Raw genomic sequence first — 25265 nt, forward strand, 5'->3', positions numbered from 1 at the left:
ACAACTGAAAATAAGAAGTGGATTGCATTATTTCAACCCATTAATCTACGTACTTCAATAGTATTTGACTCACGCAGACATAATCTACATTATACTTTGGTTTAACTAATTGAATCTTTTTGTAATGGATTAACAGAATTTGATATTTAAACCAATAAAACCTCCAAAGTCCATTTCTACCCACTCACACTAATCACCAATATTTTTGCTTCATTTGTGACTCACAATTTATTTGGATGACCATAATCTTCAACTGTACTCCTATAAATAGATAGATACTGTAGATAAATACTTAATTAATCCCGGAGGACGTATCAATTACTCTCAAACTCGACCCAACACAAAAAAAATAAAAAAATCTGTCAAGGCAATATTAGTAATTTTATTAGTATCAACAGTGGCATCACAAGATTTTGAGACATAAAAATAAAAATTAAGACGCTCATGAGTCACATCCGCTTTTATTTTGGAAAATATAAAACCGGAAGTGGATGCATTTACTGTACAGAACTTGACTTTGATGAGGAGAGACGCTGACAGAGAGGAGACCAAACTCAAGTGAGGAGGGTTGAACCGAGGACGTGCGGCTTCTTGGAAAAGTGGCATCCGTGTGAGGAGGTCTTGCGCTGGCATCAGCCGCTCCGGACATCCAGACTGTCTCCAGTTCCGTTTAATCCGGATCCGAACCTGTTTTCACACTTCTTAACCATGAGGACAAACGTATGGATTTACCAAGCTTTGGTGTGCGTTGCAGTCACTATAATGGATACAGGTAAGATGTGAAGAGCTTTCTAAGGGGTGTTGAAAAATCTGGATGAGAAATGTATGCTGACCTCAAATTTAGACTCATAATAAAAAGCTTTCAATTCGTCTTTTGCTCATTTTATACAATAAAATGTAATCTGAGAAATATGCACAAGAGAAAATAAAAGAAAAACACAGAAAATTAAACAAAAATACCAGAAAAGTAGCCTCGGTTTTCGAAATTGATTTTTTTCATTCTTTATAAAGACTAATTAATCTATTTCTAGTTAAATGCTATTTCACTGAATGGTACTGATCTTGATTAAAGTCTCCTCTCAGACTGATTGCTTGTATTTCACTATCAGGGAGAGTCTCATTTCAAACGTTGATTCTGTCCTATAATAAAACTTTGAATTAAATCATTGCAGCCCAAACCAGCATCGACCCCCCCCCCTTTTTTTTTTTAAATTTTTTTTTTTTATTAGGGGCCGTTTGAAGGTCCCGTTATTTTGGTTTACCGGTGGCTCCAATTGCTAGGAAACCAAACAAATCAACAACCCGGCCTTCTGTTGCATTTAAAGTGTCTTGTGCACCAATTTCTGTCCGAAAAGTTTCTTCGTGCAGTGCAGCCCCAGCAGGATGGAAAGGCAGAAACTTCATCCAAAGCGCGCAATTTGCAGATCTGTAATACTTTATCATTGCACTTTCGAATTTCCCCCCTCCTGCATCAATAGGACGATGCGGCGCACCGTCGTGCCTTTGCAGACAGCGCACCCCACGGCGCTCGCACGACCGCCAGTCATTTAAACCTCATCCACACAACCCCCCCGTGCCTCTTATTTTATGATGCGCGCATTACCGTGTGGTTAAAGAGAGAGCCGCCCCCCCACCCCCACCCCCCTCCCAGCTGACACGCCAAAGCACTGAATTCACAGTTACCACCTCCAGGGGTACCGACCCTGACCTCTGACCGCCCTGCAGTTAGGGAAAGTAAAATGCCTTGTTGTCTCCCGGTGGGGAGATAGAAAAGATGTGTGCGTGCGTAAGAGGGAGGGGGGGGGGTGATTTGGGGTGGGGGAGCAACATCTGGCTGCTTAGCCCAGCTCCAAAGTTTGCGCTCATTGATGCAGATGTAATGTCTGCTAAATTCCTAGACCTGTGGCGCATCTTTAAGCTGCTACTTTTAAAAAAAAAATTATATAGCAAGGTTGTTTTTAAAAAAATGTTTAAATGATGTGCAAAATAACACATCTGACGATTTATTATGAAGAAAGGCTGGACCGATATTTTCTATCAACTTATTTGCAGCACTTAAGTGGAAGTTTCTGAGGAAGTGTCAGTCACTGGCCTTTCCTCACTACATTTTTCAACCAGACCCAAAATCTGAAAGCCGCTTCTGCTCATTGGATCTCGTCATGTCTCACTCTCAGCCACTGAGCACATTTTGTCATAATCTGGGTAAATGTTGGGATCTGGAGATAGCAGAGGTCTGACTGCAAGGAGAGGAAGAGACTAAGTGAAATCTAATTGAGCGGCCTGGCCAGACATCAGGGCTGGAACAACACATGTGATGAGTGCCAGATGTGGTCCAGTGGTCAAGCCCAAACATTAATAACGCGCTCTCCCCAAAAACCATTTTCGACCACGAGGAGCCTCTAAACGGCCCACAGTTTACAATATCCTAAGTACACACACAACGACCTGTGTCCGATCTTGGCGCTGGAGCGTGTAGCTGTAACTCAGTAGCATGAGGTTTTCCTGTGCAATTTATGTCACGCCACCCCTTAATTATAAGCTGAAAACTATTATAACCAAACATGTCATACTTCTAAAGATGCTGCTACAACAATCGGTATTTACAGCGGAGCTCCGTTCTGCTGAAGAATGGTCTCTTAACTTTTTCCACAAGGTTAAAAAAAATGAATGATTTTCACAGAGGATTGAACTTAAAATATGGGTTTGTCCTGCTTTTGAACCCACTTGGATCTCATATACATTATGCTGTGTCTTTGCAATGATGGAGTTCTCTTTTGATGTGCCTCTTGTGCAGAAGTTGACGCAATGGCTGAAAAGCAATTAATAAAATTTACACATAAAGCTTTTTTTATGAGTTTTAAAAATTAAAAGCCGTCCTCAGGAAATTGTGTATTCATTGCTCAAAATGTGTTAGTTTCAATAAGATTTTGTGACAGTCAATCATGAAAATCTGTTTAGTGAATATGCAATAATCTAACTGTTGCATAATGAAGAAAGTTGTTGTAATTGAATAAAGCTGGGGGGTATTTTGGTTTCCTCAAAGCAATAAAATGTGAGATATAATTTCATGAGCATTAAATCTCCAACCAAGATGCTGGAGTACATCAGCCTGCTGGATGGACATCATTCGCTTCTCTTGGCTTTATTTGCAGTTTAGCACCCACTGTGGTTTTAAGCTGAAGTACTGGGGTGGGTGATGGTGGGGGGTTGGGGGGTTGCAGTGCTGGATGTGGTGGGGGGCGTTCAAAGCGAGGCTTTGATCCTGGATTCACTTCAGATGCCTAAACTTGTCTGCTACCTCACGTTTCACCGGCGCAGCTGAAGCACAGACGGGAGAAATACAACAAGAACTACAGGACAGCAGAACTCTGAGGGGTTCGGGGCTTGAAATATGACATGTGATTCCACAGCAAGGATGCTAATGTGTCAATAAGCACGGGGCTTGAATCAAACTGTTTTAGGATGCTGCAGTTGACAGCTGGCTATCCACTTATGACAGCGGAATAATTTCGTCTCTGCTCCACTTCCTATAAGAACTTTTGGCCCTGGGGTTCTTGTTTCCTAAATTTCTGCAGGAGATAACTCAAGGATTTATCTTCATCCTTTTTTACAAGTTCCTTTTCAACCCCAGCACCTGGGCAACCGCAGAAAAGAGTCTGGCTACATCTCTGAGTATTTGAGTAGTCATTGTTTTTTCCCGCTTTTATTCACTATTTGACAGAGTAACTGACATGAAACAAGAGAAGAGTAAGATGTATGGGCATAGCACGCAACAACGGCTGGAGCACTTACTGTATTATAGCTATGTCTTTGGGTTTTATTATGTGTTTCCATGATATTGAGTCTATTTGTTGTTTGTTATTTGAAAAAAAAATTCAATTATTAGCTTTTTAAAGCTGATATTAAAGCCTTGCGGAGGAAAATGATGTCAAGTTAAAACCTTAATAGGTAAGTAATTAAGAATTCCTGCTTAGAATATGTAGCAAATAAAAAGCACAAGACAGGCAAAAATAGAAGACAAAATTGTTCCGGGTGGAGGGAAAAGTCGAACGTCACCTTCACTGTCAATCAAGCTGACAAATGGCTAACTTCATGTAGCAGCACTCATGTAACTTAAACACCATATGGGACAGATGGTAAAGATGAGGGAAAGACCAATGCTTAAGACTTTGGGCAGTGGTGTGGTTTAAAAGTTCGTCATGAAGAGAGTCACTGAAAACACATCCCCATTTCAATAAAGCTCAGATTGTCCTGTTGTATTTTTATAGTGGTTTGCATGAACGGTCTTTACAAGTCAGAATGATTCCCATATGAGATGCGTGTGGACAATATGGCAGGATATTATGGGGTGTTTTTTTGATAACAGTATAAATGATATGACAAAATACTACAAATTATTTTACACAATTGTCCCACCATAGAACATGTAATACCTAGAAAGATTGAAGCAGATCTCTCACAACAAGTTTGAGAAAGTTTATTTCTCTCCAAATAGAAATATTCAGGTCATTCGATGACAATTCCTGGATTTTGAGAGACTGTAGAAAAGACTGCAGAAAAGGACAATATCACAATTTTAGTCTTGTACAACATCATGAAGCCTTTTTTAATGATTTCCATGATATCTCCTCAAAGGATTTTTGACTCAAAGATGTAGTTGCTGTTGGTAGTCATTTTGCAGTCGCTAAAAACATTACTTTCACTTTCAGCTATGCTTGTTCTTAAATTTCAATGCTGCAACATGCATGATTGATTATGCTATCAAATGCACCAATGGAAGAACACAATATGTTACAACTAATGCTATGATATACACTTAACAAGATCAGGGTTGTCTTTTCCAAAACAAAAACCCTAAAACGTGCATTTAGTTGTTCTCATTTATTCCCAATTCTTTCCTTGCAGGTTTTAGTAGAAAGACTCACCAGTCTTTACAGAAGTATGAGAAGACTGAGAACTACATGATGGTTTGCACAGACTGCCCTCAGCCCGCTTTAGTGCGTAACAGCCGATCGCAGGAACACTGCGCCCGCAAGTGCAAGAAGGTCAAGAAACACTTCAGCTGCAGGTGAGTAACCTCTCCTCTCAGAGTTTCCCTGAAATCCAACTAATGAATTCATGTGGCGGTGTTCCCCTCACTCCTCCGCGCCGTCTGTGTAGACAGAGTATTTACATATTTTTGCTGTTTATCATTTGTTCATCTCTCGACTACTTCCTGTGTGTTTCCACAGGGCTTTCAACTTTCAACGACACAACAGGAAATGCCACTTGCTTCCCTTTGACCGCCTCACTCACGGCGTGCAGAGGCAGGCCAACGTCAACTTTACTTTGTATGAAAAAAAAGGTAAAAGTCACAATTTCGGTCTTTTTTCAAAGTTGATTTTGAGCAGTCTGGTGTTTTTCATTTAAGGGAGGGATTTACACGGGCGAATTATCTGTTCACAATTGCAGGTTAAGTTTCTCGTGACTGCTCCCTACCGTTTAAGGTCATTGGTGTCTCTCTTGACAATAAAAGTTAACCAAAGCCTTCACCCCCTGCTGTTAAATTACTTCAGTGAGAAGAGATGCATGCACAAACATGTGGCAGACCTAAGTGGAGTGTAAACAAAAAAATATATTGTTTATAACCCGGACGCAAAGGCTTTCCTGAACTGCAGGCTGTGTAATCTACCACTTAGGGATTTACTGCTCAATTTATGGAAACTTCCCCAAGTGACATTCAATGAACTTCTGGGAGTTGTCTGCTTTGAGAATAACACACAAACTGGGACACTGAATCGTTTGCCATAAAAATGTCTTATTGACCATAAATGGGCAATTATATTCCAGGTGGTCAAGGCAGTAGACGCAAATCAGCTTTTCATTGACCTGACACTGTATACATTTGCTCACAAAGAGTACACAGGGACAGCTTCTTCTAAAGTGAGAACATTAATGGATGTTTTGAAATTCTTTTTATACCTCTGCTCTCACTTAGAATATATAAGGGAGTGTATGATCGACACCAAGGACAACTACAGAGGGAGAAGGTCTTGGACGAAGTCAAACATCACTTGCCAAGCGTGGGCAGATAATAACATCAACGAACACACGTATGTTTTTCTATTTTTTTAAGGAAGAAAGTCAACCAAAAGTACCTTTTGTGGCACCGTGAGGGTGCAGCGTCTTGTTTCCTTTGCACTTCACAGGAAGTGGAAGGCGTTAATCATTTGCTTCTCCTCACCATGCTCCTGTAGATTTGAACCAGCAGTCTTCAAAGCCTGCTTGTCTAATCTCAAGGCTTCCACCATTTTCCTGGATGTTCCCACTGAGTCTTGGTGTGTGATATTGAACAGGCCTGAACAGCTGATTTATTGATGCTCACATCATCCCTTGCACCTCAGGGGTTAAGGAAAGGTGGAGGCTGAGAGCCGGGTGAACATTTGTTGTCCACTGAGGTTGTTTCCCATGTGTAACCCAAAGATGTTGTGTCTTGGTGGCAAGAAAGGCAAAGATCAGTGAATTTGGGATGATGGTTGTGTTACAGCCTCTCATTAGAAGGACTTGTTAGTTACAAAATACTTTAACTAGACAGAGTAACAAAACTTTGAAGGAGTGCAGAGTGAAACTAGTATGCAAAAGGGAGGTAGAGTACATTGAAAGAAAAGCCAAAAATTTATCGCTGTTTATCGATGTTTAGTCTGTTATTCAACTGAGGTTTCAAAGCTACAGGGATCCCCAACAAATAAAACACAAAGCAATGTTGTTCCCCTTTCTGTTCTTTCCTTCTCCTTTCTTTTCCCATAAGCAGCTTTTCATGTTAGGAATACTTTGTCATTGTTTATTTGACACATGGTTCCAGTCCTCGTCCCAGATGGCAAATGTAATGTCCAGCAACATCGCCCTGGCTTGTCAGCAACTTTTAACGTTCAAAGGGTTAAAGGGGGCTTTGCTTAAGGGAGATTTAGTGCCACTGTGGGGTTACCTAACATGGGACTGTCCCGCTGTGTAAGAATTACCGCCGTAATGAACCACACACCATTTGAGTTTCAGGTAACTATTATTTTCATGCTTGATTGATCACTGTGGGCCAGGGGTGATTTCTCTGGAGGTTTCCCTCCAGGAATGGGACTTCCACCTGTTGTCTATATTTAGTTTTGGGACCAACACTTTGAAAGAACTGTGTATTGATGCTCAGGCAAGCATGAAGAATGAAATGGAATGGAAAATTTCTGTTCATATGAATGATGATAGATACCATTATTCTCTCTCTTTTTTTTTTTTCCCGCTCCCACCCCCCAAAAAAATACCCGGAGGTGAGCTGACAGTGGGAGGTGTCAGCTCACTTCCAGAGCCCTGCCGAGGCACCCTTGAGCAAGGTGCCGTCCCCTTTACAAATTGCTCATTTGAGGCACACCAAGAAGGAGCTGCCTGCCACTCTACCTCCCCTGCATGTCTACAGGCCCCCTTGTGTGTGTGTGTGTGTGTGTGTGTGATACAGGGGCCTGTACTCACAAATATATATGTATGCATGCGTTTGAATCAGTAGCTATAGTGTGCGTTCTTGATTTCCCTTCGGGGATCAAACCAGTATATAAAATTAAAATTAAAATTAAAATTAAAAATTAAAATTAAATTTGTGCATTTCCACTAGATGGTCATGACCTTGTGTCAGGTAAGAAGCTACCATCCAACAGTATGTTAGCTTAGCTTAGTGGAAAGAGTTGAAATGCCTTGTCAAGTAATAATTTGGGTTTTTGAACTTTAGAGATTCAGGGATGCAGATTTAACAGCCGAAAACATCAGAAAAGTTCTCTTTTCTGGACGCTTTAAGGTCCAACATATGAGCTGCTGCACCTTCCTTCCAAAAATCATTACAAGCATCTTAGGATTCATCAAGCCCCTGTTCTCTCCTTTAATCTCTGAATATTTTATGGCTTTGGATGCTGTAGCAGTGAAGCGTGGCCATTCCTGTTCCATCATCACCAGGTGCATGCTCGCTCGACATTTTGCAGCAGTTACTTCAAGTCTAGATTTCAATCTCCAAAATCTAGCCAATATGTTTAGCTAACCCAAAGAGCCAAGCATGTGTGCATAGTGTCTGCCTGTGGCCCAATGGGAAAAGCCTTTGGAAGGAGATGAATAACTGGCCAACATCTGCTAGCACAACATCATTACGCCGAACTTGCTCCCATTCTTTTTCACGGACTCTCACCAGATGCAACTTTTTTTTTTTTTTTTTGTAAAGTGAGTAACATTGTAATTTCACTTATAAAATAAAGGTATTTTGATAGAATGTATAAATTATTTTAAGTTACACAGCAGATGTGAGATTTGGCACTTGGTAGACTGCTTTATTGAAGGAGAACAAGTGTTTTGTCGTAGTTTCATATATAAATGAAACTTTACTATGTGTCTTAACACTTGTATTTTTATGTAGGTGGGAGTGCAATCTGTAGCTTAGGACGTTTTCCTTCTGTCACTCTTCTCGTGTATGATAGATGGCTAAGATTTATACATGTTCTAGGTTGAATGATGTTATACATTAGTGTAGAAATCTTGTGTAAAGCCCCAGGACAGGAGGACTCCCCCAAGAAAAGAGTCATTGTGTAGTGCAGAGTGTTCAGACAAGCTGCTGAAGATAAAGTGGAATCTGGTTCTTCGTCCTTTCTCTTTTCTTTTCCTGTATAGTACATCATTTCACCTCTTTGCTTCTTCCATCATGATCAGTTTTTATTTTTTGTTTTAAGTCAGTTGCTTTATAATGCCTGTGTTTTTTCCACCAGTGGTGCATGTGCACAACTTAACCTCCCATCTTCCTTGTCTTTCTCCCTGGGTGGGAGGGGAAATGTGGTCAGCATGGATCAGGGGGTGCTGACATACCAGGTTTTCATCATCCTGCCCTGACAGAAGACACATTTTATGCACTGTCCATTTAGTAAGGGGATCCCTCACAGTTCCCCGGTTGTTACATCCCACATGTTTGACCAGCCAGGGTCCTTTCCTTATAGTCTTAACACCACTTGTTAATACTGATGTGTGCAGCCATTGACAAAGAGGGATTAGCTTTAAACATGTTCAAAGGCTGCCATCGAAATACCTGCTTGGGCTGCTCCAAGTGGTTCGCAGCATTGTTCTGTGCTGTTGGGGGTTACTGTAGTGTGACTGAGTCTGGCTGTTTCACACATGAGAGAGCTGGGATACGCAAGGAATAAGTAAGGCAATCATGCAAAAGGTGCAAATCTGCAGTAAAGAAATGGATCTATGACTTGCTTTTTCTGCAATGGGTCTTTCAAGAGATTGAATTTTAACTTGGTCAGGTACTAGAATTTCCCAGGAATAAGATCAAAAATTCATGTAAAGGCCTTGAATTTATTTGGATTGTTACTGAGACCACTAGCAGCCAAGTATGGCACTGTATACGCCACTGGACCAGCCAAGTGTGTAAGCACTCCCAAAACTTTATTTATACAGCTTACAGTATCAGTTAACACTTTCTATAATGTGTGTCTACTCCCCTGTAGGTTTTATCCTGATAGGTACCCAACACAAGACCTGAGGGAGAACTTCTGCCGGAATCCCAACAACGATCCCGGTGGTCCGTGGTGCTACACCACAAACCCCAATGTGCGAGCAGAGGAGTGCGGCATACCACAGTGTTCAGAAGGTAAGATCTTCTAAACATGACCACAGCGAGATTTTAAGCACTCAGATTCGGCTAAAGCTCTGATGTGTCTTTTCTCAGGGGAGATTAAATCAATTTTCTGTATCTTATTTACACTTGAGAGTCATAGGTTGTGTTTGCTTCAATTGCTAGAGAAAAGAAAGTTTCTACAGATGTCACTTTTTTTCTTCATAGAAGTGTGTATGACATGTAACGGAGAAGGTTATCGGGGCAAGATGGACCATACAGAGAGTGGAAAAGAGTGCCAGAGATGGGATTCGTCAAGGCCTCACAAACACCCCTTCCAACCCAAAAAGTAAGCTGCAAAGCGAATAATCACATTTAAACTTTTGTCTTTGATATAGCCATGACAGATGCTTAAAAAACCGACATTCAGGAGAAAACCTAACCCTTTCTTATGACCTATTTCTCTCTCCCACCATTTTCTTTTCCTCATTCATCCTCTTTGTCTCCTCTCTCAGGTATAGGAGCAAAGATTTAAAAGACAACTACTGCCGCAACCCGGATAATCGCCTTCGTCCCTGGTGCTACACCATGGATCGCAAAACTCCGTGGGAGTACTGCAACATTTCTGTGTGTGGTAAGAGCCTGTGTACTTCGGTTTTGTCAACACAGTTTTCTATAAATCAACTCAAGACAAAACTATTAACTCTGATTCATGAGTTGGTTGGTAGTTTTTGTCATTGTCTAGTGCCTTCAGTGCGGTAGGGAGTCTATTTTCAGCTGAAAACATGGACACAGTGCTGTTTATTACACATGTTTTTTACCGGCAGACTTTGGGTAGGTAGCAAGAGTTAGTGGTTTGACGTTAACAAGGGGCTTTGCTAAAAACACAGCTTGTTTGTTTTGTGGTCATTGCTTTGAGCACACACAGAACTTTATCCCCCCGCAGAGTCTCATTAGATTTCTGTTTACCCTGGTAAGACATTTATTCAGTGGTTGGATTGAAATCCTACTACCTCAACAGGGAAAAGTAAATACTGTAGGTTGTGTGTAAAGGACAGCAAGACATTTTTTACTGGGACCATGTTTAAATAATAGGGACCATTGCAATAGACGTAAGAATACTTGGGTGCCTCACATTAGTATTTGATGATGTAATACTTGTTTTAGTAGAATGAAAATCATGATATGTGCAAACAAAAGACAAATCACGAGAAAAAGATTTTTCAATTTTGTCATAAAGGCTCGTTGAAGGCTGATTTAAATTCTTGAAATTAATCTAGTTTCTCAGTGAATTCTTGAAATTAATCTACAGTTTCTCAGTGAAAAGAGTGCCGGTAGTCCTCAACCTACAAACAAAATTGATTCCGATTGGTTATACGTAAATTGAATTCTTCGTAAGTAGTTATTTATTAAATTTTAATCTATAATTGCCGTTTGCGGTCACTTAAATGCCGTTACTACTCTAAATATGAAAGTACAGTACTATGCCCTAAGACTTACCAGAAACAATAACAGGACATAAAAACAACACAATAAAATAACATACAAGTGCAGGTCATTTAGAGTTAAGTGATTTTTCAAAAAAGAAAAATCCATGGGAAAAAAAAAATCAACTTTCCGTCGTTTCACTCGACTTTACATCTGTCCACCACAACTATTGAACTCGTAAAATCATAGAAAACCGTTAAAAGTAAATAATTTTGTAATACCCCAGGTATTAACTATAACTGCGATGGAGATGGAACTCGCAGACACAGGCTTTATCCGGCTTTAATCTTCTCTTTACATAGGAATTCCCAAAAGAGACACAACTCCTGCTCAGAACTAACTCACTAACTCTAATGCCCCTTTCTTAAGTCTTGCGGACTTCAATTCTTTGAGTCTGACTTGTAAAGACCATTCATGCAAATGCAGCGTGTATTTTTTCGTATATCCGAATGTTCGTAAACAGAATGTTTGTACAGTACTCGTACTCTGCAGTTAATGCATTCCAGGAAGCACACACGATTAATGAATTCCGCGATAGAGCAACAAACTATTTATCATATTATTCACAGTAATTTAAATGTTTATGACCTCCCCCATACTGATATTAAACAACCTTCTATGTGTATTACCTTTTCCCACACTCTTATTGACTGTTTAAAGCACTTTTGTGTCTCACGTAAATCAGAGACTGACGGAACATAGCACACTTCCGGATGCCGTCAGCCAATAGAATGTGCGTTTGGTATCACGTGACTGCCTACAAAAAAATCTGTGATAAGGTGAATTTGCAAGCATAGACGCGCGAATGTGTAAGGGCACACTGTATCTTGAGGACAGTACTGTATATGTTGAAATCATATATAAGTGCTGAGGGACATCATATCCATGCTACAACAGTTACAAATGTTACCTAACTTTTTTTATAAAAACACAATTTTAAGCCAAGTTTCAAAGTACTAATGAATTAAGACAAGGTTTCTTTTTGTTTTATAACCTTATAGTTTGAACATCATTGGATCTTAGACTTATAGAACCACCAAAAGGAGTTATGTTGCAATTGTGGACATTTTGTAGCTCAAACAAATACAAATTTTAGTGAATAATGGAAATAATTACTATTTGCAGCTGTAATGGATCTAATATGTTACTATGTGTAAGTATTTTCAACATCAAATGCAAAACCAATATAATCTGAGTTATATGACATCTGACAGACTCCAACAAAGTTGTAGCTGAGATAACTTTTGCCTTCATACACAATATAACGTGATACCAAAGACAAATGAAAAGAAAGGTTAGACTATTGGGGAACTTGTTCATTTTGTCTTCGAAAGCTCAATGAAATATTACCCTCTGTGCATCTTAAAGCATACAGAGCATCTCTCTTTGTCTCTGTCAGACACATGCACACACATAGTCTACAGCACATGCTATGATTTATAGCGAGGGCGTAGAATCTGCATTTGTCCAGATGTGTGCATCCCTCAATGCTTGCCCTCAAAAAGATAAAAACCACTGACCTGTACTACACCGTGCACACAGACACTGGCATGCATTACATCAAGCCAAAGAATCCATCTTTTCCATCCGCCTTCTCATTTATCCTTCAAAACATTCCCTTTCCTCCTCCATCTTCTCCCATCTCATTTGTCAAAGGCTAAAGAAACAGACAGAACTCCAGAGGGGAGAAGTTGCTCCCTGTGTACTGCAATCCCCACACCGCTAAAAAGCAGAATTCCATCTGAAGATGTTTGGAATAGTTTTCTACTGGATAAAGTTGCCCCTTGTCAGATTGGTAGTGATAACTTTGGTTGGGCTACCATACACAAACGAACCAGGTATAGAACTGTAATGTTTCATTTTGAGGCAGAAATGCATCATAAATAAGATCACACTTCAGGTTTTAACAACATTTCTGAGCAAGTTAACCATCTGCTTATTGTTGTTGATGTTCCTACGTGCAAGAATGTGGGGAACTGCTGTTATGAATACACAGAAAGTTCCTATTGCAGTTGAGGGGTGTGGGGGGTGGGTGCTACTGTTTTTGATCATCTGTCTCCAGGTTAAACATGACACATTCTTTCAGGGATTAATATCTCCCTCATCCCCCCCCCCCCCCCTTCTACCTCACTTTCCTCAGCAATGTTCCTTGTGCCTTCTTTCTCATGTCTTTTTTCTTTCTTTGCCAGACTCTGACTCAATCGAGGATGCAAATATCAATGTGACAATATCCTGTGTCCAGGGAAAGGGCACAGATTACCGAGGCACTATGAATGTCACTCCAGAGGGAGTGACATGTCAGCGCTGGGACTCCCAGTTTCCCCACAACCACTCCTTTCTTCCTCGTAACTTCAAGTGCAAGTGAGTGATGTTGCCCTATCTCCTCTCTCTGTTGTGTCAAATACACTAAAAAGTTACAACTTAAAAAAAACAACAACTTGTTATCAGCACCATCATTTAAATGGTAGATTGTGTGTGTTGTAGAGACCTCAGAGAGAACTACTGCCGTAACCCTAACGGGGCACATTACCCATGGTGCTTCACTACAGACCCTAACCAGAGGATCGCCAACTGCACCCACATCCCCAGGTGTGATGCTGAGGCCATGCAAAAATTAGGTAAACTACCGAGCAATTTTTAGTCAAACAAGGCAATCACAGATTACAACATCCCAAGACACCCCTGAATTCAAAATTTTACCCTGAGTTACTTGCATAGGTGAAAGATCAACGCTAGTGCTCTGACCTACTTTCATAGATCAGAGCACTAGCTTTGATCTATGGTCTTACTCACACTGGCCTTCTCCCTCGTTTTTTTATCTTAGCTGGTTCCTGAGTGTACAAAAGTTGAAATTTGATCTTGACCTACTTTTCTCAAGGTCAAGGTCATCATCTCATTTTCATACCCTTTGCTGGTCTATCTGCAACGGTTGCGAAGACATTTGTTGGACAAACGAACGAACGGACAAACGAACAAACACACAAACACTGACAATTGCAATACATCACTGCTTTGAAGCAGGATGTAACCATCACATTTTGAAAAATCAACTATTTAAATGCCAAGGCATATACAGTGTGTTAAATGAAATTAGTCTTGTTACTACGCTAAGCTGAATGGCTGCTTGTTCTCGTTTTATATTCACCATCCTGATTCGAGAGGTTATCTCACTCTCAAGAAACAAGACAGGAAATAAGAGAATTTCCCCAAATGGCAAACTATTCCCCAGTCAAATTTCAAAGGAATGACAAATGTGAAATTTCCATGCTATTTCTTGAATAATGTGATTGAAACATATACCTAGGAATTCTTCAAAGCCCTTGTTTTCCTTACAAAGTGGACTTACATAGACATTTTTACAAGACTCCCATGGGGTTGCGCCACTTGGCAGCATTCTGCCAAAAGAATTCCTTTTCACAGAAGAACAAAAACAGCAGACTTCAGAATAGTGCTTGCTGCCATTTCCCATGTTTCTTTGCTATACATTTACACTGAGGAGACCACACATGTGACACCGCATCTAATCTTTCAGTTATTATTGCCTGTATTTTGATTCTGTTTAAGGACAGATATAGTAAAGCATGGGTTGCACAATGGCATTGGACATTAGAATGATCCCAACCACAAAGGGAAGCAAACATTTTTTTAAATTGATTGTGTTATATTTGCATCAATGAGAAAGACAGCAAGTACCAAATCATGTTTAGAGTCCTTTGAGAATTCCTACACAATGATTGCATTTAGGTGTCTGAGGACTGTCAAACAGATCTTTTTTTTTTTCCTTCTGTAGCTATTTAGTAAGTTGGTCAAGAATAACGTTATCTTGTTCTTCATCAGAGTGTTATGAAAACAGCGGAGACACTTACCGGGGATCTTTATCTATAACTCGATCAAGAATTCCCTGTGCAGAATGGTCGCATCACATAAACAGGTAAATAAGTCATTTGCTCCGTGTATTTATGCTTCTGTGTACTCATAGCCAAGTAATGTAGATGCTTTCTACAGAGAATGATATTTTTTAGCTGTTGATAATTGTTTGCTGACAACAGTCCCCACTGGCTTGAAAAAACTCACTTTTGTATGAATGAAGCTAAGCAGTGAAAACAAACAACAAAAGGAAACCAGGGGTTCCTCAGGGGTCACTACCAGACCCAATTATTATTCATCTAACTGATTAGAGGAAACCCTGAGGTTTCTCACCAAGTGGCCCATCCTAACGGAAAGGTTGTCCACTCGGGGGCTGTTGCTTCATGCTCAAGTCAGGCTGTTGGAATTACTTAATTTACAGGAATTTTAAAAGCCAAAATGGCACAGACAGATGGACATGTTCCAGAGTCGACCCCCGACCCCAGGAAGTGCTTTCTGAGGAAGACAGATCAAAGCCAATCAGCTCCCTCACGTAGAATGTAGCCAGCGAGTCTCCCCTGCTCAAGGTCAAGGTTCACCTCAGGAAGAACTGCAGAGAGCTACAGCTTGTTTAACAGTCTCTTGGGAAGCGGAATTGTCTTGAGCCCTTGACAAATTGTTGCCAATCGTTTGGTATTATTTAAATGTCTGTGTCCAAACTGCTATTAATTTCAGTGATATGTTGGATATACGAGAAGGTTTCATGTAATTCTCTTGGAGCTCGGAAGAGCATTGCAAAAAAGTCACATAAGTAGAAGTGAAATCGTTCCATAGGCTCCTGCTGGTCGAAGCCTTGCTGAATGCTTAGAGTGCATACTTTCATACTCCCATGAGTACTCTTCACGAAACTCTGATTTTCCTTCTACGGGCTCTGTGCTCCGAATGAAGAGGATTCATTGCACTATTGGAAAGCCAGAGTCAGACTTTCCAGGCATGCCACGGTTACTCACTGCGTGTATGTACTGAATGTGCATGAGAGTGTGCATGCAACTCCATGTATGCATGTGTTTGTGTTTTTAAGGCCGGAGAGTGTGTATATATCTTTATTGGATGTATCCCAGTGTTAGCTCTGATGTACTGTGTGCAGATAACAAATGAAACATGAGAATCTGTATTTGTGTGTTTTACAGTGGGGATTCTCACTCTACAGAATCCCATGTAGGGCTGGAGAAGAACTACTGCCGGAATCCAGACCGGGACAAACATGGCCCCTGGTGTTACACCAATCCAAATAACCGTTTGATCTGGGACTACTGCAAACTGAAACGCTGTGAGTGGCTTCAATAATCCTTGTCCCTTCCAAGGCTTTTCTCTATGACAATATACTGTATACATCTGTATTACATCAAACACGCTGCAATGCATTTTAATTGCATCCAAGAATTGGGCCTCCCTTGCCGCCTATTGAAATATTTTCTGAGCTGTATTTTACAGAATCTACGACACGCTGAGCAGATCGATCTGAACAGGAAGTCAATCACATGACCAAAATATATTAAAAGCCTTTAGTAGGATCACAGTTGCGTAACAAAAAATTACAAACCTTTGATAGTATGCAGCCATACTATCTAATGGATGGTGATAGCATAAAAATCAAGGAAAGTGAATTAAAAAAATCAGTTTGAATCAATACAAATTCATAGAAAGTAGAATATTGATATCTCTCTACCCTGTGTTGTGAAAGTGTTCCTCAGGCAAATATTGAAGATTTTGAATTTAGATTTAGAGATGTGAAGCTTCTCTGTCATCTACAGTATGTCTGTTTTTAAAGTCAACTGGACTTGTAGGAAAAGTTCACTATGTTCAATGCAAAGGTCAACTTGAGAGATCATAGCATGGGGAGTTTCATAGAAAGAGTTTGTGGCTGAAGCTTTGTGTTCCCCTGAAATGAGAGTTGTGTCAGCTAACAGCAAATACCAAAAAACTGTCTTTTAAAATTCTCTGCTATTCCTTTAACAGTTTTTCATAGCAATATGCATCTTGCTAGAAGGCCAATAGGTTATGTTTCCTGGGTATTGGGTTACTGATGAGATTGAAGCAAATGTTTGTTGAGACGGGTCACAAATGAGCAGGCTGCAAAAGATCAAATGCTGCTTTTACAATAGTCAATCAGAGATTTTGGTCATTGACGAATATCCACTCAGTTGCTAATGCGTCTTTCAGAATCTCTCCAGTTGAAATTTCTACCTGATAAACTCTTCTCCAGCTGTTTCTCGGGCATCCTCTTCCTTTCTCCCTGGAGGCTCCAGTTAAGGACTTATTGGGTGATATTTGTGGCTTGTTTCCAATCAAACTCCGCTTTCTCTTTCGAAACTGTGAGTCACCCATGCGGGGTTCTGGCTCTTTCCATTCCACAGGCCCACCGTACTCTACCAGATGTTAGGTATTCTCCCAAGACAGGTGTTAATGAATTTTGCAGCCTGTTTATTGCGTGTTTTGTTGTTCTCCATGTCTCTGATCCATACAGTATCACTTGGTGTTACAGCAATGATTGAGATGTGGTTGAAGCATTAAATTTTGCTGTTAAGCACTTCCTTTGCCTTGTGGTCCTGGCTTTTTAAGTTGGCATCTGTCTAGCATTCACATGTCAAGGCGATGTTTTGGACACCACCGGAGGGATGAATACTGACGTATGCATAGTTAAACGGAACAAGAAAATGTTTTCGTGTCAGCCAAGGACAATGTGGTCTTAATCTGTCACCCTTTCATCTGAAATCATTTGGATACTCACAAAGAACAAATGACAATATCTGAACATTGCCTGGCCAAGCTTGAGGAAATACAAAAGAAACCATTATTTCATTAGACTTGTAATCAAATATGTCTGAAAGAGATTTGGCGTAAGGAAGAACAGTGTCAGTGTGACTAAAATGTCACAACTCTTTATTGTAGGGTTCAAATGGTGGCTTATTTATTCTTTTGGCTGTAATTTCTTTTCCAATTGGAAGATGATCTTGAACAACAACCAGATGTTGTCGTTGTTGTTTGAAGAAAGACACACTGAAGAAGCCAGATCCAAAATCTTTCTGGCTAGTTCTAAAGGCAACAAAGAGCCTCTATCGTAGAACTGCAAAACAATGTCCATAATGTAAAACATGTCTTTCGTGAAGGTTTGATGTTTTGAGGAAATTTGTTTCCTGTGGTTGCCGACTGTTGCGATCTCAGAAGTAAGGTGCAATAAGGAAGGATGTCATTTTAAAGGACATTTTTTGTTTTGTGTGTCAATGTATGACCATTGGTTTGATTCCTTTACTGCTATGGGGCCTTTACTTACTAATTTGCTCTTCTTCAATTCTATCAGGTGGCTCAAATTCTTCAGTGACTCCTCAACCAAGTGGTGAGTATCACTTTTGCACATTGAGCCTTTACCAGTCTGATCTTCGTGTCAATAATTTGTACATTTCTGTTTTCACTCTATACATCAAATCCCTCTATTGTTGCATACTTGATGAAACAAATCCATTTTCTAAAATTACTGTTTAAACTTTCTTTTAAGAAGTAAACAATGCATTCATCTAACATACAACATGTGTCCTTGTTTAGCTTCATCCAGACCTAAGATATCATGCTTCGTCCATATAAATACCAGAATTGTTGGAGGACACCAAGTGCGAGGTACAGATGGAAGCTGGGTTGTGAGCATCCAAAGAGAGTACGTTATTTTACAGCTGTGTTATTGTGAAATATGACTTGAGCCTTGTTTGAACCTCAGAGGTGAAAATTGTCATCTTATTTTCTCAGGAAGGTTCATTTGTGTGGGGGCTCATTGATCAGAGAAGATTGGGTTTTGACAGACCAACAATGCTTCTCCTCGTGGTAATACTACCCCTTCCTCATTGTCTGATTCTGTTTAATTGTTTCCTTATTTGTGTCTTCCCTTTACTTTTTCTCTCAGATGTGTTTCTTTTCTTCATCTTGTCCTTTTTTATCATTGTCATTGTGAAGGATGTATCCCATTTAATCCCAGGCACAGACAGTACTGACCTCAGATATGGAACAGAATGGTTTTCCTTGAAGATCTGTTTAACTTCTGCAGTTAGTGTGTTGCACAAATCCATTATATATGTCTATATCTGAAGTAGTAGCTTCTAAAATGTCTCTGTACTTAAAGTGTAATGCTTCATGCATTGCACATGTAGCTTCAAGTTGATAAGACTTTTTTGTTGCTGTTACTCAGAATTTTGAAATGAAGAAGTTGTGACATCCAAAACTGAAACCTAAACATTTGATATTAGAAATATTATAAGTACTGTATTTAGAGAAATTCAGAGAGGGAACTGGGAAAGAAAATCTGGGTCTAAAATGTTTTGCTTTTTAATTATAATTTGGGGAAAAGAGTTGTTGTTTTTTTACCTTGTTGTTATACTTGTTTCAACCACCATAGAATAAGCACTTTACAAATTAATATTAATCCAGACAAATACATATGTTCTTACTGCCCCCTTTCTACAGTCAGTTAATCAATTTCAAATTGATATTAAAAGTATTAGTTAACTATTGGAGCAACAAAGAGAAGTTCACCCTTTTATTCTAGATCCAACTCCAATATTTTGCCCACAATGTAACTAGACAGATTTCTCATTTGATCTCCTCTGTCTACAATGCCGGAGGTTTACAACTTACATCCTGGTTCTTGTGGTCATCAGTGTTCCAGATCTCAAGGAATACAGTGTTCAGGTTGGACTGCATCAACTCAATCAATCGCAAAGCCACCCGAGACTACGCATCTCTCGCCTGATCTGTGGTCCAGAAGGATCCAACCTAGTCATTCTGAAACTTGCAGAGTATGTCCTCAACATTTCATTTCTGTCTATTAAAGAGCTGGAGTTCACTCAGTTGTGTGGATACATTTTTTTGTATTGTGACTGTATTTTCTGACTGTTATCTTGTATGTTCTAGTCCTGCCCCCATGTATGACGGTGCCTCCACGATTCATCTTCCTGTAAAAGAATGTCACATCGCCGAAGGCACCAACTGCACCATGTACGGATGGGGGGAAACCAAAAGTACTGCTTTCTTTCACCCACATGCCACGTCAATTTGCATTCAACCAGTATTCAAACCAGTTATACACATCAAACTTTCAACAACATTCTGCATGTTCTCTCTCCAGACACAGGGTCCGATGAGACGCTGAATGCTGTGACCCTGCCTATGGTCGATAACGACATGTGCTCACAGATCAAAGGAGACGCCGGGGAAAGCAGAATCTGTGCTGGTGGCAACCAAGGAGAAGGTGTATGCGAAGTAAGGATTACAATGAAATGTCTGCACCATGACGTATTAATATCGCATGGTGGCAAATTGAAATTTTTGGCATTATAGGTATTTGTGAATAATCTTTACTACCTGTAATTCACTACTTTCTTGGCATTGGAATGCTAGTCTGCCGTCTTTCTGATTTGTCGTTCTCAACCATATTTCTGCAGAAAGACAACGGAGGTCCTTTGGTTTGCCAGGAACATGAGCGCAAAGTCATCGTCGGCGTGAACATCCAAAGGACAAAATGTGCCTCATCGCAGCCGGCTCTTTTTGTTAACGTTGCTTTTTATTCTGAGTGGATTTACAAAGTGTTCAAACTTTACCCCAATGTGGAAAGGAACTGAGGATGCGGTGTGAAAATCAACTACATACGTGACCACAGCCTTGCAAAGGAAGGGTGTCTTTGGGCCAGCGAATTCCAATACCTCTCCAGAACGGGCCATGGGGAGAAATGAAGAAAATCACCAAATGGAAAGTGGCCATTTTGGAATTTTGCGGCTTAACATGTAATTTTACAGAGAGAATAGCAATAAAGCAAATGGAATCCATTCATTTACTTTCCTAATGAAGACATCCAGGTTGTTAACCTTCATGTCCTTTTACAACCCAAGTATCTGGCAGATGGACAGCATACAAATCCCATTTTTGACATGTTCAGAACTTCTGAACCCACGCAGATGAAAGCAATGAGAGCAACAGTTGTGACTTATTAACTCCTGGAATATACTTGAATATGGACATAATTCGGTTCTTGGTGGTTACTGCAAGTAGTTTTTGTGACTTGGATTTCCTGCTTTTTTTCTTGTTTTTTCACCACAATATATACATTTTTTTTTACCTTCAGCGCAAATGATTTGGAAGAAAAATTATGGAAATTCCTTCGACAAAAGTACTCGTCTAGCAATAAATTTTAGGGTTATGCAAAAATATCAAAGGACAAAATGTCAAATGTTGTTGACTGTTGAATGAAACCAATAGCAAATGGTCTAGGAAGAAAACATGCATGAAAAGGTCATTGTTAAGTCAATGTTATGAATGTTATGGACATGAAAAGATCCAATAGTAAAAGAGAGATTAAATCAAATTTGTAACTCCAACAAAGGCTTCAGATTTTTATCAGTCATTAAGCATATGGAATTACTGCTTCAGATGTTAACGTCAGCGGCTTTGGCAAACCATGCAGTGCTAATTGTGTGCAGTAGCTGGACTACTTTTTTCCCTAGTTAGCTGTAATTGTTAGTTTCCCCGTGAGAGGGTCTAAGTAGGCCTGAGCAAATTGCTCAAAATCTTGTGCTAACACTTGTAGCGTGAGAGAAGAGCCATGCCAAATATAACATGGCTATTTGGTCTCCAGTTTGGTGGAGGGAACTTTAGCCCCTGGTGGGCTGTGTGTGGTCAGTAGGATTTTATATTTTATACTTTTTATGCTTCATGGAAAGTGACTGCTTGTGTACATAACTGCAGATTTATTAAGTGTTTCTGCTGTGTTATAAGATTTTATAGGTCTTATAGATCTGGAGTATTATTGGTTCACTGTGTAATGTCAGATTGATTGTCTTCTTCGCGTCTCTGTTTATATTACGTATTTAAAGAGAGCGGCGGCTTTAAGAAGTAGTTAGGTATATTTATTTTTTTAAATCAGCACATGGCATCATCAAAAGAATTCAGACATTTCGGTATAGTATTTAAAGTTTTGCTTCTTCATTCTTAAGAGTATTTATGACCCTAGAATAACTAAATGTTTGCCTCGTACATAAACATGAAATATGTTTCATGTGGTTTAATGTTGAATTACTTATTGAAGCATGCTTGTTGCAGGATGAAATGGTCATACAGTCTGCCAAGAGTTGTATTTACTGTGCATGTTAGCATACAAGTTTGCATGTACAATGCATTAACTTACAAAACATGGTATACATCTTATCATAACAATATGCATCCATCTTAAAAGCATGAAAAATAAATACCTGAACAAAAACCATTGTTGTTAATATTAACTCAGATATACAAGTGAACTTTATTTACATAAATATATGCAGTATATACAGAAACATCTTTCATGAAGTGCCTTGCAATAAGCATCATCAAAATATAGCAGAACCTTAAGGAGCACACAATTGTTACGTGGCTCACCATATCTGAGCAACTTACAGAAAGGAGATGATTCTCTTGCGACTGTTTTTGATCATTTTTGAATGAGCTGAAGTTTGTAAAATAGTCAGATGATGGTTAAATTGATGACAAATGGGCCTTTTATTAATCGTTGGATGGAATATTACTATTCCATCTCATTTAAAAGGAAAACATTATTACAGAAGAGCAACCAAATGTAATATTTGTGCTTTTAACACAACATATTACTGCTTTCCATCACACATTGCAATTTTGCCTCAAGAGTGTCAAAGACTTATGCAATTTTAAGGCCCAGTATGCAAAAAATGTACAGCCTTGGCTGTAATTTGAGAACAAAAGCAATCCTCTTATAGCTTTATAAAAATTGCAAATAAGGTGAAAGTCTATGAAGTAACGATTTCAATGAAGAAAACTTCATCAGAGTCAGCAATCGACATGTGATTTTCTTTTTCTGTGTTGTAACTGTTATTTAATTGAGCTTTGTGTAAATAACCTTGCGCATTCTGTAAATGACAATCTGTAATTTTTTGTAAATATCATACATAAGTATTTTTACTTCAGGATTCCGTTTCTATGTTTGTATACTGTCAACTTTAAATACAACAGCTGCTATTTTGTGCTAGTGAGTTGTTTTATATCCTTTTCTTAGTTCTGTAGTCTTTCTATTACTCCTGTTTTAATAAACAAACAACTTTATATTTTGCCAGATAATGCGTGTCTTCTTCTTCTTCTTCTTCTTCCCAGTGTATTTTATGTTTGATGAAAGAAGCCAGCAGCACTCACTTAGAATCTGTTTACTTTTGGCAGTTAACTCCCCACGTCACTCTGAGCTACAAATTCTAGTGCGTGATAACTTGCATTAAATGGCTGAAAGAAGCAGGGGTCATCAATAACATTTAGAAAAATGTGGACATGATTAAATGAGATAAACCTGAGCTAGGATAAGCTTCTCAGCAGCTGCGAAATTTTGGGTTGCTCAATACGAGATTAGATGTACTTAGTGCTGCAAATGTGAGATATATATTTTGTGCAGAATGAATATATAGCTGTACAAACTGGTGGGAGACACGGATAAGCAGCGTCAAAACACGCCATTGCAATTAATAAAAAAACTGACAGGCTGTGAGATGATAAAATGGTTTTAGGGAGAAAAAACCAAAACAAAAATCAGTTTTTTGTGATTTGTTATAAAATCTTTCTTTTTTATTTAAGTATTTTTCTTTTTTATTTAAGTATACTTAAATAAATAAATGAATATTCATATTCATAATAAACAAGGTTATCTTTTAGACTCATGCTCTTGCAAAACCATGTGCACTGTAATAAGTCCCAGTTATCTTTTCTGTAAAAGGCTACAAGCTAAAGGATTTGTTTCATTTACTGCAATGTGTTTTATGTCATGTTACAATTTTGTCAAGGAACTTTTCAACCTAAAATCCAAATTGGTAGAACAAATACTAAGTGCTGCTGTCAAATATTGAAGCACAGAATGCTGAATTTGCGTCCATTAAGTATAAAACACCACCCAGCTTCAATTGCACTAAAGGTATCCAGATGATTCAAACTTGAAGAACTCTCCACCATCACATGGAGATGTAATTCATCTCTTTCTGACTCTGAGGCGTTTAATGTTGATATGTCATTTTTCCAGTAAGCTACTTCCTTGTCTCCAGCCAAACTGTTGGCCTTCTGATCCCAATCTTTCCTCCGGTGACCAATTATCAAGGAACTCAGAGCCTTGGTGTCTCTTTGCTGCACTAAAGGGATATAAAGGAACTCGGTGTCTCTACCCTGTTGCAGCCGTAAAAACTGATACCGAGCAGAGCAGATATCGAGTCATGTTTGGGCTTTTTGAAGCTATACTTTTATGGATTTCCTCACAGGCGTCCTGCTAGAGAGAAATCTTGGAAGACCATTTTAACCTCTTGCTGCTCTTAAACAAGTAGAAATCCCAAGAATATAAAGGAAATAATATCCAGGTCATCCATCCATGGATCCTGAAATGATCCATGAAGTTGTGATTTACACTGCTGTATGAATACACAGACATGCTGTAGTCAATCCAGTTAAAGTTACATTTACATATAGTTCTCCCATTGATGTTCTCGATTAGAATTTAATATACACTGTTTCAAGCTGAAATTTTATCGGCTTAGTCACACCTTGGTATGTTATGACTTATTTCCGTGACACTCACACAAATAAAGGTAATCACCATTTTTAAAGAATGTATTCTGCTTTGTCCAGCTTTATTAAACACTCCATGTGTCCTAAATAGGCAATAACTTTCTCTCCTTTACAAGTCAGTTTAGCGGCTTCATTTGGCAGTGTCTGATGTACTGAACACAAGTCATCTTCTAAATTCAAGGGTCTTTGTGTCATTTTTTTAAATTTCAAACTAATACTTCAAATGTTTATTTCTATATTACTCATTATTAATGCTGATTCAGGAGTGTTGGTTAAAGGTGAAGTGATGAGTGAAACTGGGGAGCATTTAAAACAATAAACAAGACAAAACAACATGACTAAAACTCTAGTCATCTGTCGCCCTCTCCTGGTTTGAAAAGCAATTCCATCCTGACGCACAAGATACCAACGTGAGACCAGGAGCCACACATTCACTCCAGGTACTGGTGTGGCTTCACATCACAGGGTTGCTGAGTGAAAAGCTGCCTCTCATCTGTCTGAACCTGGCTCCATGTTAAAGAAACTCCCTGCTGGCTCCAGCACTCAGCTGCAGGACGGCTCGATCTCCCTGCCTCAGCGGTCAGAGGAAGAGGAGTCCTCGTGTCTGTGTGATGATGCACCAGTGGGAAAGTGAATCTATCTCTGTGGAGATCCAGTAGAGTCCTGTCTGCCATGATCT

The 25265-nt window shown here is 39.4% G+C and overlaps 1 protein-coding gene across 1 annotated transcript; it reads left to right on the forward strand.

The window, feature by feature from the left end:
* Window positions 1–579: 579 nt before the first annotated feature.
* Window positions 580–23100, forward strand: LOC137589303 (hepatocyte growth factor-like). Its single transcript, XM_068306953.1, has 18 exons — window positions 580–772; window positions 4906–5068; window positions 5232–5344; window positions 5978–6092; window positions 9504–9646; window positions 9839–9959; window positions 10126–10244; window positions 13288–13459; window positions 13583–13716; window positions 14936–15029; window positions 16135–16274; window positions 18306–18341; window positions 18548–18656; window positions 18746–18820; window positions 19651–19788; window positions 19904–20010; window positions 20118–20251; window positions 20434–23100. Exons 1-18 carry the CDS (start codon window positions 709–711, stop codon window positions 20608–20610), a joined length of 2154 nt encoding a protein of 717 aa, XP_068163054.1. The 5' UTR covers window positions 580–708; the 3' UTR covers window positions 20611–23100.
* Window positions 23101–25265: the final 2165 nt, after the last annotated feature.

Source organism: Antennarius striatus, chromosome 22, assembly GCF_040054535.1.
Source record: "Antennarius striatus isolate MH-2024 chromosome 22, ASM4005453v1, whole genome shotgun sequence".
Taxonomy (NCBI): Eukaryota; Metazoa; Chordata; class Actinopteri; order Lophiiformes; family Antennariidae; genus Antennarius; species Antennarius striatus.